At 52.4% G+C, this 12,623-nt stretch overlaps 5 protein-coding genes across 5 annotated transcripts; 1 reads left to right on the top strand and 4 right to left on the bottom strand.

The window, feature by feature from the left end:
- Positions 1 to 36: 36 nt before the first annotated feature.
- Positions 37 to 1,163, top strand: A1O5_05700 (uncharacterized protein; the record flags this gene model as incomplete). The annotated part of the gene is made up of 2 exons (XM_007746299.1): positions 37 to 691; positions 805 to 1,163. 2 exons carry the CDS (start codon positions 37 to 39, stop codon positions 1,161 to 1,163), a joined length of 1,014 nt encoding a protein of 337 aa, XP_007744489.1.
- Positions 1,164 to 2,111: 948 nt separating this feature from the next.
- Positions 2,112 to 5,069, bottom strand: A1O5_05699 (uncharacterized protein; the record flags this gene model as incomplete). Its single annotated transcript, XM_007746298.1, has 2 exons — positions 2,112 to 2,257; positions 2,375 to 5,069. 2 exons carry the CDS (start codon positions 5,067 to 5,069, stop codon positions 2,112 to 2,114), a joined length of 2,841 nt encoding a protein of 946 aa, XP_007744488.1.
- Positions 5,070 to 5,751: 682 nt separating this feature from the next.
- A1O5_05698 (uncharacterized protein) lies at positions 5,752 to 7,008 on the bottom strand (the record flags this gene model as incomplete). Its single annotated transcript, XM_007746297.1, has 4 exons — positions 5,752 to 5,892; positions 5,958 to 6,335; positions 6,398 to 6,876; positions 6,942 to 7,008. 4 exons carry the CDS (start codon positions 7,006 to 7,008, stop codon positions 5,752 to 5,754), a joined length of 1,065 nt encoding a protein of 354 aa, XP_007744487.1.
- A 1,209-nt stretch (positions 7,009 to 8,217) lies between these two features.
- A1O5_05697 (uncharacterized protein) lies at positions 8,218 to 9,099 on the bottom strand (the record flags this gene model as incomplete). Its single annotated transcript, XM_007746296.1, has 1 exon — positions 8,218 to 9,099. The coding sequence occupies one exon, from the start codon at positions 9,097 to 9,099 to the stop codon at positions 8,218 to 8,220; it is 882 nt and encodes a 293-aa protein (XP_007744486.1).
- A 1,915-nt stretch (positions 9,100 to 11,014) lies between these two features.
- On the bottom strand, positions 11,015 to 12,124 carry A1O5_05696 (uncharacterized protein; the record flags this gene model as incomplete). Its single annotated transcript, XM_007746295.1, has 3 exons — positions 11,015 to 11,101; positions 11,169 to 11,505; positions 11,592 to 12,124. 3 exons carry the CDS (start codon positions 12,122 to 12,124, stop codon positions 11,015 to 11,017), a joined length of 957 nt encoding a protein of 318 aa, XP_007744485.1.
- Between the last annotated feature and the right edge of the window lie 499 nt (positions 12,125 to 12,623).

The following is a 12,623-nucleotide window of genomic DNA, read 5'->3' as shown; positions in this document are numbered from 1 at the left end:
AACAGCTTTGACATTTATATCGTCATCTCCCCAACCATGAACTCGACCTTCGACCCTGCCAACTGCACATATGCCACCTGCTCCGTCGAGGACTACGGCCAATTGGGATACATTCCCTCCCTCGCAGGAAACGCATTCTACCTCGCGGTATTCTGTCTCGCATGCGTCGCACAGATCCTCTTGGGCATTCGATATCGGACTTGGGGGTTCACGGTGGGGATGGTGGGAGGAATCGGGCTGGAGATGATGGGTTACATATCCAGAATCCAGCTGCACTTTGACGACTTTAACAACAACTACTTCATCATCTACCTGGTCGGCCTGACAATTGGGCCCGCATTCTTTTCGGGCGCGATATACATCTGCCTCGCGAGGATCATCGCCGTCTACGGTACCCGACTCAGCGTGCTCAGCCCGCGGGCCATTACCATCATTTTTGTTGGCTGTGACTTTTTCTCCCTCGTCCTCCAGGCCGGCGGGGGCGCATTGACCTCGTTGGACATCTCCCCAAGCCTCAACCAGACCGGGATCAACATGATGATTGCCGGACTCGCCAGCCAAGTGGCCTCCACAACTGCCTTCTGCGGCATCTGTCTGCAGATCGTATTCTCCATCCACACGAAACCCGACCTGATCAACCGCAACAGCACGGCGCTTCGAAAAAGACTCACGTTCCAACTTTTCTTGTCCGGTAAGTCCCAATCCCCGTCCCCATCCATCCAGGGCCTGTCCCAAAACGAGCAGATTCCTCAAAACACATCTCCCCCGCCCCCCTCCCCAGACAGCTTTTTCAAATTTCCCTAGCTCACAGAAATTCTTGGGACACGCTAGCAATCGCCATCGCAACGGTGACGATCCTCATCCGGTGTTCCTTCCGAGTAGCCGAGCTGAGCAAGGGCTTCGGAAGCGCCCTTGCAAACGACCAGGTCATGTTCATGGTCCTCGACGGCGCGATGATGTCGCTGGCCGTCCTGGCGCTCTCGACCGGCCACCCCGGCCCGGCTCTCGGGACGGGGATGTGGGAGCAGAGCGGATTCAAGCTTTTGGGAGGAAAATCCAAGATGGCGGAAAGGCCAATCGCGTACGACCTGGCGGGCACGCCGGAGGCTGCGTTTTCACGGAGGAGCATGAGGGGCGTTGGGAGGGCGGTGTTGGGCAAGTGAGAGAAAAGAAGCGGTGCGCAGGTGAGCAAAAGAGCGCTGGTTTCACAAAAGGGAAAAGAGCCAGCGAGATCCGAGAAAGCCCGACAGATGCCTACATACATGGGTATGCAATCGATCATCTATCGCTCGAGGTTCGCACGTGTGAACACACCAACGGGGAGAGCAGGGCGTCTCCACGTGGAGACAAGCCAGTGCCTATCTCCATGGCCCGTCTCGCTATGTATTGTGTACCCAGATAATACAGGAGCGGACTGTGGCCCCGACCAGCGCAGCGGAGTTTGCCACCTTTTTTTCTTTGGCGAGTGCGTTATATAGTTGCAATGCCTGCAGTACTGTAAAGACAACACAACACATGACTAAACCGTGTATCATAGAAAGATCATCCGCCCCCAAACTTACTTGAAAAAAAAAACAAAAAAAAAACAAAAAAACAAAACCTTCTTGAAGGGAGATGGGGGATAAGACGCCTATGTATGTACCTCGTACATACCGCAGAGCTGGCCGCAAGCCGTCCGTTCCATGCATTGTGGTATACGAAGAATGGAGAGAAGAGTGCCATGCACACACAGGGGATATAGGTGGTCCAGAGTCGCGTCCCTCTGCCCGCCAGCCAGAAGGTAGTTTCTGGGGAAATCACACCCCGTGTCCAATGTGTTCGATTATACATGTATCCTAGTTGAACCCATTGAGGAGAAGATCCTGTTATCCTGTTGCTTTTAAAACCCAGCAACGCAGGGAGTATCCAGAAAGAAGACTCCAGATACCGACCACATCGTGGGATTTCCTAAATCTACCAATTGCGCAGTCGTGTCCGTGTCGGCGAAACCGATCTTATCCACCTCCCCTGCTCACGCTCCACAAACAATAGGGTATATATAAATGAACGTTGATCGACGGACATAGAGTTCAAGGAGGGAACCGGTATCCAAGTCGGCTGTAAGCACAGAATCAAAGACCAGCGGCCATCATCAATCCATACCCGACGGTAATCACAATGGCAAAGGTGATCACAGACGCCGGGACGCCGCGGGTTAAGAAGTGTTTGACTCGCAGATACCGCACTCCCGTTTCAGGGACTTCCATCATAATTGCAGCTGCAAATTCTGTTAGCGGCCATATCATACGAGCTATGAACCGGATTCTGCGTTCGACAGAGTCCAAATCCGTGTCAAGGGAAGCGATTGTAGACGAACAGAAAAGGAGGGACTCACTCATATTTGGAAAACCCGACGTGGGCAGCCCCATTGCCGCCGAACACATTAACGCTGCACCCATGACCAACAGATTTGGGTGCGGCTCCTTCATGCTTTCGCCCACCTGTGCCACAAGCGGTAAGATGATCAATGCCGCAACGGTGTGGCTGATAAACGTAGCAACGACAAGCACCAGCGACGCAAAGACCACGAGGACTCCATATATCGAGAGATTGTCCACGCGTTCGGTGATGCTCCTCGCAATTGAATGGAGCAAGCCAGACGACGAAACTGCGCGACCCAGAGAAAGGCCTCCTGCGGCGAGGATAATGATGGTCCAGAGGAAATTGTTGAAGTCTTCTTTGGTCAAAATGCCCGTGCCGAAGAACAACACGAGAGGGATGATGGCAATGACGCCCATGTCGCCAAACACACTTTCCAATTGATGGGAAGCGCACCACAGGGCAATGGTGATCATCGTGACCAGGATGATGAAATACTGCATGCCATTGAGGTTATCTTTCATCGGCCGGATAGGCACGATAGTGGTTCCCTTGCCAGGCTTAAAGCTGATTACCAACAACACCCAGATTAGGATGATGCTGAGGATGCACACCGGCAAAGCGATGAAGAACCAGATTCCCCAGCTTGGCGGAGGTTTCATGTTCTGCAGGGCGATGATGTTCTGCGGTGAGGCGATGGGGGAGGCGGCACCACCGATGTTCGACGCCAGGGCAATCCCCAAAATCAATGCTTTGGACATATTACTGTCCGATGGTAAATTGCGGAGTATGGGTTGAATGATGCTGAAGCACAGCACCGGGGCGGCGACATTGGAGATCCACATGCTCAAGAACATGCCGACGAACATGTTTGTGATGAGCACATTGCGAGCCTTGGTGCCGGCTTTGCTGAGCACAAAAGTCGCCATCATCTTTGCGATGTGGTATTTCGACAACGCTGCCGCGATGGTGAAGCCGCCGAGCAATAACATGATGACCGGTGTCCACATGGCCGCAAAGACGGCCTTTGTCGCATCCTTCGTGCTCAGTCGGTGATGGGGTTTGTCCTCTGATCGCATGATCCGAAGGACGACAACCAGAAAAGGAATCAGTAGAGAAGTGACGAAGAGAGGAATCACCTCGGTGGCCCACAGCAAGGACACAAAGATCAACATGGCCAAGCAATTCTGCTGCTCCGGATTCTTCATGATCGGGATGTAAAGCAGGGCCAGGAACACCGCCAGGATAGCGACAAGAGCGAACAAGGTCCCGCTGAACAGCCACTTCGGACACCTGTACCGACCCACGGGAGTGACAATTTCCTTTGTGTCGACGGCTTCTCGATCACCCTGCAGTCGTGCCTTTGATGGATCCTGTACTCCTCCCAGCAAGGTCTGCCTGATACCGAAGTTGGCCGCTTGCGCCTTCCGCTCGATGCCGATCATCTCTCTCCAAACAGTGTTCCTCTCCCACACGACGTGCTCGCGGAGATGGAGTCGAAGCTCTCTGCGAGCCATGTTCTGATCGCCCTTGGTGACGACTTCGGCGTAGGCTTTTTCCACTTTTGCGATATTCTCATCCAGATGGACCATGGTCTTCTCTTGGAACGGGTAGGACGGGTTGACCGACTTTTCCATGTAATCCTTTCGGATATCCCGATTGCACACCTTGTCGTACTTCTTGGCCGCCTTCTTGAATCCCGTGTGGTTGAGTTGGATGAAGGACTTCAACTCGCACAAGGACACATAGGTGCTGATGATGCGCTTTTTCAAATTGATGCCTGAATCGTACAGTGACGACAGATGACCGGGGTCGGAAGCCTCGAGTTCCATGGCCAAGCTCGGTCTCCTTCTGAGAAACACGGGCGAGTCTGGGGCTCGTAGGTCTTCTCGAGATTCGGCAAGTGCAGAATGGTCTGATGCGTCTGTGTTCCAGGTGCTTTTACTCCTTGGCCGGTTCGAAGACGCCTTCTTCCTGATCATGGCGGCATTGTCTTCAGCGTCACTATCGCTATCATCCTCGCCTTCGGGCTCTTCCATACTGATGCTCATGGTCGACGTCCTCCTCCGCCGCCGGAAAGGTACGTTGAATATGCTCGACGACCGGACGGCCTTCCGGCGATTCTCGGCCTCGACCACCTCGTCCATGTCCACATCATGCGTCTCGATCTTGTAGCTCTCCACATCTTTCAAAAGCTGGTCGAGTTCGCCGAAGATCTCCAGCTCTTTTAACCTATAAAAGGAGCAGACCTTATCCAACTCCGAGTCTAGCATGCGCTTGAACGTCGTGTCCGGATCGAGCGAGCCGCCCAGCAGAGCAGTACTTTCTTCATCTTGCGGCTGTGTCTCGCCCGGCGGCCTGTTGATCTGCTTCTCGAGGGTGTAGATGAGTTTCTTGAGGTTGCTGTAGGAGATGTAGTTGCTGCTCCAATCGGGAACAGCGTTGAACTGGATGCTGTGGGAGAACTTCATCTCGTCGTCTCGATCGGCGAGCTCTTGGAGTTTGACGAGCCTTTTTTGCGACTGTCTTGCGTGCCTGTCTCTAGCTCTTTCTCTCTCTCTTCTGGATGAGTCGGCGCCGGTGAAGGTCGCGAGTTCGATGGAGGGACCGCCAGCCGCAGCCGAATCGAGGGTTTCTGAGTGAAAGGGGCGAATGTCAGGATTACGGGGCTGCGAATGAGCGGGTGAGGAGCGAGGCTGCGACCCGCGCATTCGACATGGATGGAGGGGGTAATTGCTTTTTCAGAGAAGCTAGGGTGGCACTGTAGGTTGTAGGGGGTCTGTAGGGGTCTGTAGGGGTCCGCGGGGGGAGGGGAAACAATACGACGCAAGGCAAAAGTTGGACAGCGAATGGTGAAAAGTATTTTACAGCTCGTTCACGGGAAAGGGATGGGTCGTGGTGGGATCTGAGTAAGGCTAGTGAGGCATTGCTGGCTTTGTGAGCCGAGCCCAAGTTTTGAGTTGAACTTGGGAGCGACCGCCGCCATCAGCCCATTGGCGAGTTTCTGGGAGAAGGAAACAACTTGAATTGGTGGATGCGGGCGGGCCAATTTTCTCGGTTGTTTTCTTTCCTTTCTTTCTGTCTATTCTGGGTGGACGTGGCGATTTGGGGATGAGTCCGGAAGTATGGACGAGGAAACGAGTGGTGGCTCAGTGGCACCAGTCGCCATTAGTGAGGCACCAGGCTGGTGAGGCTGGCGTGCAGTGCCGCCCATCACGAGCAACACAGAAGAAACCAACCTCCAACCGGAAGCACAAGGCAAACTCAAAAGACAGGTAGCGTGATGGATGCATTTCCATGGCTATGTCCCCCATTCCATCTCTTCCTCATGCACTCTACACTACTCTCTACACCGTATGTACTCTACGATACTCAGCTCTGCGCCGCCCTGCCCTACTTCAGCCGGGCCAGAATCCACTGGTTGATAAACTGCTCCGATGCCAACTCGTCCTTGATCCCAAACGTCCTGTCCAAAACGATGGCATCGTGAGCTTCGCCCGGGGCTTCGAGGAAATCGATTGTTGGATTGTGCACCTGGACCTCAACATCAGCCGTCTGGCACCTCTCACCTTTGGGTGCTTCAAACCGGAGTGACATACCTTGAGCTTCTCAGCGACCTCCCGAATGTCGTCCATCAGAATCTCATTCTCTCCCCCAACAATAGCCACATTGTCCACCTTGATATCTTTCCACCAATCAGCCGGCGCTTCAGCGGGATGGTTCCAGTTGTCCTGGGGTGACTGGGCCATGAAGTTGTCGGACCAGATCTTCACTGTCGCGGGCACCAGCGCGTCACTTTTGAAGTTCTTCTTCCATGACTCCCTTTTTTGTGTAAATGAGGCCCATGGGGAGATCAAGAGAGCCCCTCCCAAGTTGCTAGAGAGGGAGATAGGCGATACACTGGGATGTGGATGCGACAGATGGCTTATCAATGCTGCGGCGAGGTTCCCACCGGCTGAGTCGCCGCCGAAGAGGATCTGCGGCCATCCGCGTCAGGTCAAGTCCAGGGTCATCCAGGGGTAAGTGACTGTGCGCTCACCTGCGAAGGCTGCAGACCCAAATGCAATAAATATTTGACCGCCGCGGCCGCCTGCTTGAGCTGCAGTGGATAATGGCCATAGGGCGTGAGTTCATATTCCAGAAGCATGACCCGCAGCTCCTCGCCATGCTTCTTGGCCAGCTCGATGAGATCCCAGAGCATCAGCCAATGCTGATCCGACGCTGGGAAAGTGTATCCTCCTCCATGGAACCACAGCAGCGTCTTCTTGGCCGTTTTCGGTCCCATGAAGCACCCCGACGCGCCGTCATCCAATTCTACCAGCTCAAGGTCGAACCCCTTCTTCTTCGCAAACGACTCGTAGCTCTCAACCGTCGTTGGCTGTATGGCCTGCATCTGTTTGACCGACAAGCGCGCGAAGAGCGACCGGCAAGTGCTGTAGAGGACATGCCGCTTGTAGTCTTTGGGACAATCCTTGCCCCTTGACCAGCCGGTGAGGGTGGTGAAAGTCAATGTGCCCACTGTCGTAACGCCCTCCCATTAGTTCTCCTCGGCTATCGCACGGACTACAAGGCGGACGACTCACCAGCTCGACTCATGGCGTAGAGCAAACGGAAGTAATCACCCGCGGACAGGCGAGGCTTCTCTTTCATCTTGTTGCGTCTCTGTAATGCATGCACTTGATTGGAAATAAAAGAACAGGATGAGAAAGTGAAGGTGTGTTCCGCTTCCCCAGTTCAAGATGGTGTCGCCAATCAGCAACGCTTCCAACAACACAGATGGTGGATGACGGGGGACAACCGAATATTTATTTATCGCGCGACAGACATTTGAAATGCATGGGTTGTTATCCCTGGCCCCGGAGCTTACCTGAACAACCTGGAACATGAGGATCACGTATGCTCAAGCACAGGGTCTGACCAAACACATTCAATCACTGGCTTTCGGAGGATGTGCAACGGGTCCCATTTCCCTGCCAGCCTCCAAGCCGAAGTAAGAACGACAATGACCCGTTGCGGTAGAAACCATCTACCGAACGGAGGATCTGGGGTGCGTAACCGTCTACATTTGAAAGTCAAGTTCCCGCTCCTTTTCTCTGTTAAGGGTCCCCGGGGGGGATGACGAAAAGGTGGAGAACGCCATCATCGGATTTATTTCAGGCATCAGCCGCCGCTGACGAATACAAGCAACGCGGCTTCGCCTCGGTGCCGCGTGCTTGCGCGTGGCATCACTCACCAAAGTGCAGGTGGTGGTCGTACGAGGTACTATGCATGTAACTCTCACCGTCGCGTTATCATTTGATGTAGAGCGAGTTCTTAGTCTCTTTTTCTTACCTTCGATGATCACCCATTCTCCAAGTTCTATTCGCTTTCTGGATAGTATCTGCATCTGTGATGCTGTTTTTTTTTCTCTCACAACATCTTGGTCATTCATTGGTCACGCCCATCTCCGACTAGGAGTTTGTCGTGATAGTAGGGCTTCAAGGTCTTCGACTGATCAAAGGACCGAGATCGTCTGTATTTGTCCGCAGTGGAGGTGGTGAAGGTTGTGGAAGGGGCGCTCTTTTCGCTTTGGAGGATAACTCGATCGTCCAACGTCACAGCTCGACAATGAAGGGGTCCATCCATCCGGCTTGCGCTTGTTCCAGCGGAGGTCGATTCTTCTCAACTCTCCAGACTCAAGTGAGCTCAAAATCCTCAGGAAGGCCCGAGCGTGGAGACGAGAGTCGCCTCCTTCTGCCTCGAACCCGAATTCGCTTGAAAGGAGACTTTCTCGACGATTAACTGACACCTTAGATTGATATTCTCCAACCAAGTGTCGTCCATCGTGATGCTGTAATCAGTCCGTGCATGCAGCCAATGTCAACACTTCGACAGGCCCCCAAAGACGCTTCCAGTCAATCTCTGAACCGCTTCTTCGCGCAGCTCAGAATTCATCATCAGTGCGTATTGAGGCTTGATCGGCGTCACGAGGGGGAGGTCGAGTCTTTCCAAGACGTGCCATGGTTTATCCAAAAACTGTATCAAATTGGTCCGGTTCAAGAATCCCAGCTCCAAAGCCTTGGTTACCAGGAGTCCCATGTCTAGATAATGCGTGTAATCAGTTGACAAGTAGCGCCCAGCAACTGAATTGGGATATGGATTGATCGATTTTAGCGTCTCCTCCAAGTCCAATCGACCGTCAGACCCAAAAACGAAGCCGTGGCCGTCTGCAGCAGATCGAAAGGCGACTGACTTGGTAGTCTTTGTGGTGCAGTTATCTCGAAGTTTCTCGAAGGCTTGTGTAGTTGGCTTGCATTTCGCACCCTCAGAAGATAGCCCTGGTTGGATATAGTCGAAGCGGGATCCAGAGACCATTAAATCAGTCCAGTCCGATCCTGGTGTTGTGGCTTTGGCGGAAAACGTTTGTTTCTTTTCACTCTTCTCTTTGCGCGGCGACCTCTTTTCGATGACCTGGACGGTTCCCTTTGTCTGGCTGTAGGGTGGAGGGGGAATACCCGGTTTCTTGCTTTCTTCCAAGAGCTCCATGACTTGATCCATCCGAGCGTGCAGAGTTTCCATTATTTTGCCTTGCTTCTTTAGTTGGTTCTCTATCTTGGCGATTCTCTTTGCAGAAGCGCTGTCATTAATCCCAAGCCGCTCGAGGATTCTCCCCGTTGTTATCTGAGTTTCAGTTGTCACTTCAAGAGACTCGCTGGCGAGGTGATTGAGCTGAACCAGCTGCTTTCCGAATAGCTGGTTCATGGTGAACAGATTGACCCTAATATATCTGAGCAAAATTCAAAGGCATGAAGACCTCCATTATCTTGTCGTGGAGCTTAGGGTCTCAAAGGCCAGCTTCGTCTTCTCGTCAATTTGCCGAAGTAATTCCTCAGTATTTGCACCTGTTGACGTAAATGTGTAGCTGAACTTCCATGACAGGCTATTCGGATCCTGGTTGAGGATAGTCTGCCGTAGAGTGCAGACGCTGCGATGTCTCCTATTGCTTTCACTTGGCTGGACCCTGGAGGACTCAGCTGGAGCTCGAGTAACAGGACTTCATAGGACTTCTGAAAAGCTGCAATTTGCTGTGCAATTCCTCGGTGCCACGAGCCGCTTTCCTGCCATCGCTTGACAGCCTGGTAGATTTCCTTGAGGGTGTCCCGAATGTCGCGTACTGTGCCGAGATCCATGGAATAGGTTGATCAAGAATCTAGACTTGAGTTTCTGCATGAGCAACACAAACCCTTGAAAGGCATGAAAGGCATCGAGTCTTTAACTAGAATCTATTTTATTGCTCGGGTTCAGTGGCGTGAGGTCTCCAGACGCCATTCTCACCACTTTGTGACAAGGCTGAGTCTTGTGCGGAGAACTTGGAAGGTCACCAACACCGAGTGACCAGAGATCAGAAGAGAGGCGTTCTCGGCGTGCACTAAAAATGCTGTCGTCTACAGTTTTAGCGCCTCTCGGCAGGGCCCTGCATCCCGATCTATCACCTAGACTCGTTTGGCTTAAAAGGGTAGCGGCGGAGAGGACGTACTTGTTGGCGCTCGCTGGGTTCGAGAAGGTACTTGCCCGGGTCCTCGCCGCTCTCCGTTCAGGTAGAAGGGCCAAGGAAAGTGGCATTATATTTCCATATACGAATTGCATGAGATGAAAAAGTTCGACAGTGCCCAACATTTCCTACCTAGGTAATTTAACAAGCTGTCGGTGTAAGTACGAGACAGTGGCTAATACACAAAAGGCCAACGCTAACAAGGGAGGACTACTTTAACCAACAAAAAGAGATAGATCGAGCGCTCGGAGAAGAGGTGATGTTGCTAGGCATTGAGATCTGCGATGAAACAGGCGACGGAACTGATCGAGCCTCTCGATTAGTGAGCACTATCTCCCTTTTAATCGTGAATTGAATGGTCGAGAGAGACAGCGAGTACATCCTCGAAATTCTGCATTACTGGGACTGTGCCCAAGTGAACGTGGACACAGGCCAGGTCCGATCGAGTCAGGTCAAATGGCGGGATGCCCAAGGTCTGGAAATAGAAATGGGTGTTGGAGGAGTCAAGAGATTTGCCGCTGGGCATTGTAGTATCTAGTAGTTAGATCTTTGCCGTCGTGACATGAATACAGGTGCTAGAGCTCTGGACCATTGCCATGTGCGAGAGCTTTAACCAAGACACTTGCAGCGGCGCCAAAAGGACAAGAAGAAAAGCCCCAACTGCTCAAATCTTGGTGCACAAACGCTCAAAAATGGCTCCACCGTTGTCTGTCGTAAACGTCGTTACCCGCAATTTCTCGACCTCTGGTTCCATTTTTCCGGGAAGGGAGGGTTGAGTGCCGAGGACTTTGCCGTCTGCCAAGTATTTTCGCCTACGTTGTATCCAGCGTTGCGTGGAAGGGTAGGATTTGATCTCAACGTCGACATGCCTGCCTGGGCTTGTTGTATTCGTTATCCATGCTCTTGGCTCGAGGGTTGACAGCGAAGCCGGTCCCAATGACCATGGTCGACTTAGTTTGACGCCTAGATTGGAACTACCGGCGTGTGGTCCGCTCTGGAGTGTGCCAACATGAGGAGGGAATAGTAGACAGGTGAGGATTCAAGGCTTTCGGCCGATAACAATGATTCTAAACGTAGTCGTCAGCGGGAGCCTTTTCTGTCGGGGGCGGTCGGAGGGGGAAGGACTTACAGTGTAAGATACATGTGTTGTTGGCGGGAGTTGATCTCTTGGAATGCTTTTACACATGCGTCGTTCACGTCTTTCAGTGTCCACTGTGCATGCCCAGACATGTCAGTCTCGGGCTTCATGTGCTAAGGGGGAGAGCCCTGTTTTCCTTACCCCAAAGTATCGGATGCAAATTTGTAGGAGCCAGCCTTGGAGGCCGGTTTTGTAGAATCGTTCAAAGAACCTGCCGATGTCTTTGAATTTGGGGTCGGAAGCCCAAGGGCCCAAAGGAAGTTTTACTCTCTGCTCCTGGACGTCGACGAAGCCGGCTTGCTCAATCGCATTCTTCAAATTGGAGGAGACGCGGAAATCTCTCCCAGTGGCAGCTGTCATGTCGTCGACAAACTTGCATAACTTCACAATCTGACTGTCTGGTAGCTCGGATCCGTCGTCGGTACGAGCATCGATCTCCATTTCGGCTTGTTCGATCCATCCACCCGAATTCATTTTCCTAGTCCGGTCAGTAGATGTTCCGTTGTCAGCAGGCTGCAAGGGGTAGAAGGCATGAGTCATAGTGTGTGGCAGTGGCAGACTCACTCAAAGCATTGAGCGTATAATGCATCCCAGTCTCTTACACCCACAAACAAGTTTCTGATATGGACCAGGTCAAATTTCATCGAGGGGTCGTCCAAGACCCATTCGTCAGTGGCATCCTGGAGAATAAAGGAACAATTTGGCTGAAGTGAGCGCTCATGGATGATAGTGTCGATGCCCACGACCTGAACATGCGGGTACCTTTCAGCAACCCCTTCAGCCCACAGGCCCAGGCCGGTACCGACATCGACAACACAGTGCAGGGCGGACTCGTCGATTGGAGACACAAAGTATTTGTTGTCGAAGAGAAGCAGGATCATTGCGTGCAACACTTGTTCATTCTCCTCCGACACTTCATCATAGGGGAAGGGATGTCCGTCTTTGTAGTCGTGATATCGACGGCCATTTTCAACACGGAAATTGTAGACTGACGAGGCGACTGAGTATGCCGAACTGGCTTCCTCCTCTTCCAGGTACTCGAATCCACCGTATTCCTCATCAACGGGGATGCTGTTGAGCAAATTGAGGTCCTCCATTGTTTATTCAACTGAACAAATCGCCCACAGGCATGATCCTCGGGGGCTCAACCGTAGCAAAAGTCAGCCGTCAGCCTCACAAAAAAAAGAGATAAAGATTCACCCCAAAAAGTGCGGAAGAGATGTGCTGAAATTTAAATTCTTGAACCAAAAGAGAAAGAAAGTGTATTAGGCAAATTCCGACGGGGACACGAGAGAGGGAGAGAGCGTACTGGGTACTCGTAGACATATTGGGTTTGAACAGTTCGAAAGCAACTAGTAGGCTAGGCCAACAGAAGTCTCGTAAGAGTAATCCCACCGCGAGGCATTTCGGTTGCACGGGGTGGGGACGAAATGGATCCTAAGTGAGGCAGAGGACATTGAGGCATGGATTAGGGTCATAACCTTGGAGCAAGTAAAGGGCTTAGCGGTTGGGTTATCATACGAGAGAGGGTGAAGACGAGGGTGGATGCATCTGTTTAAATTTCCAAGCGTCCACTTGGCTGTTACCGGGAATGGG

The sequence above is a fragment of the Cladophialophora psammophila genome (assembly GCF_000585535.1).
Source record: "Cladophialophora psammophila CBS 110553 chromosome Unknown aczJe-supercont1.8, whole genome shotgun sequence".
Taxonomy (NCBI): domain Eukaryota; kingdom Fungi; phylum Ascomycota; class Eurotiomycetes; order Chaetothyriales; family Herpotrichiellaceae; genus Cladophialophora; species Cladophialophora psammophila.
This window is presented reverse-complemented; position numbering and strand designations above follow the sequence as displayed.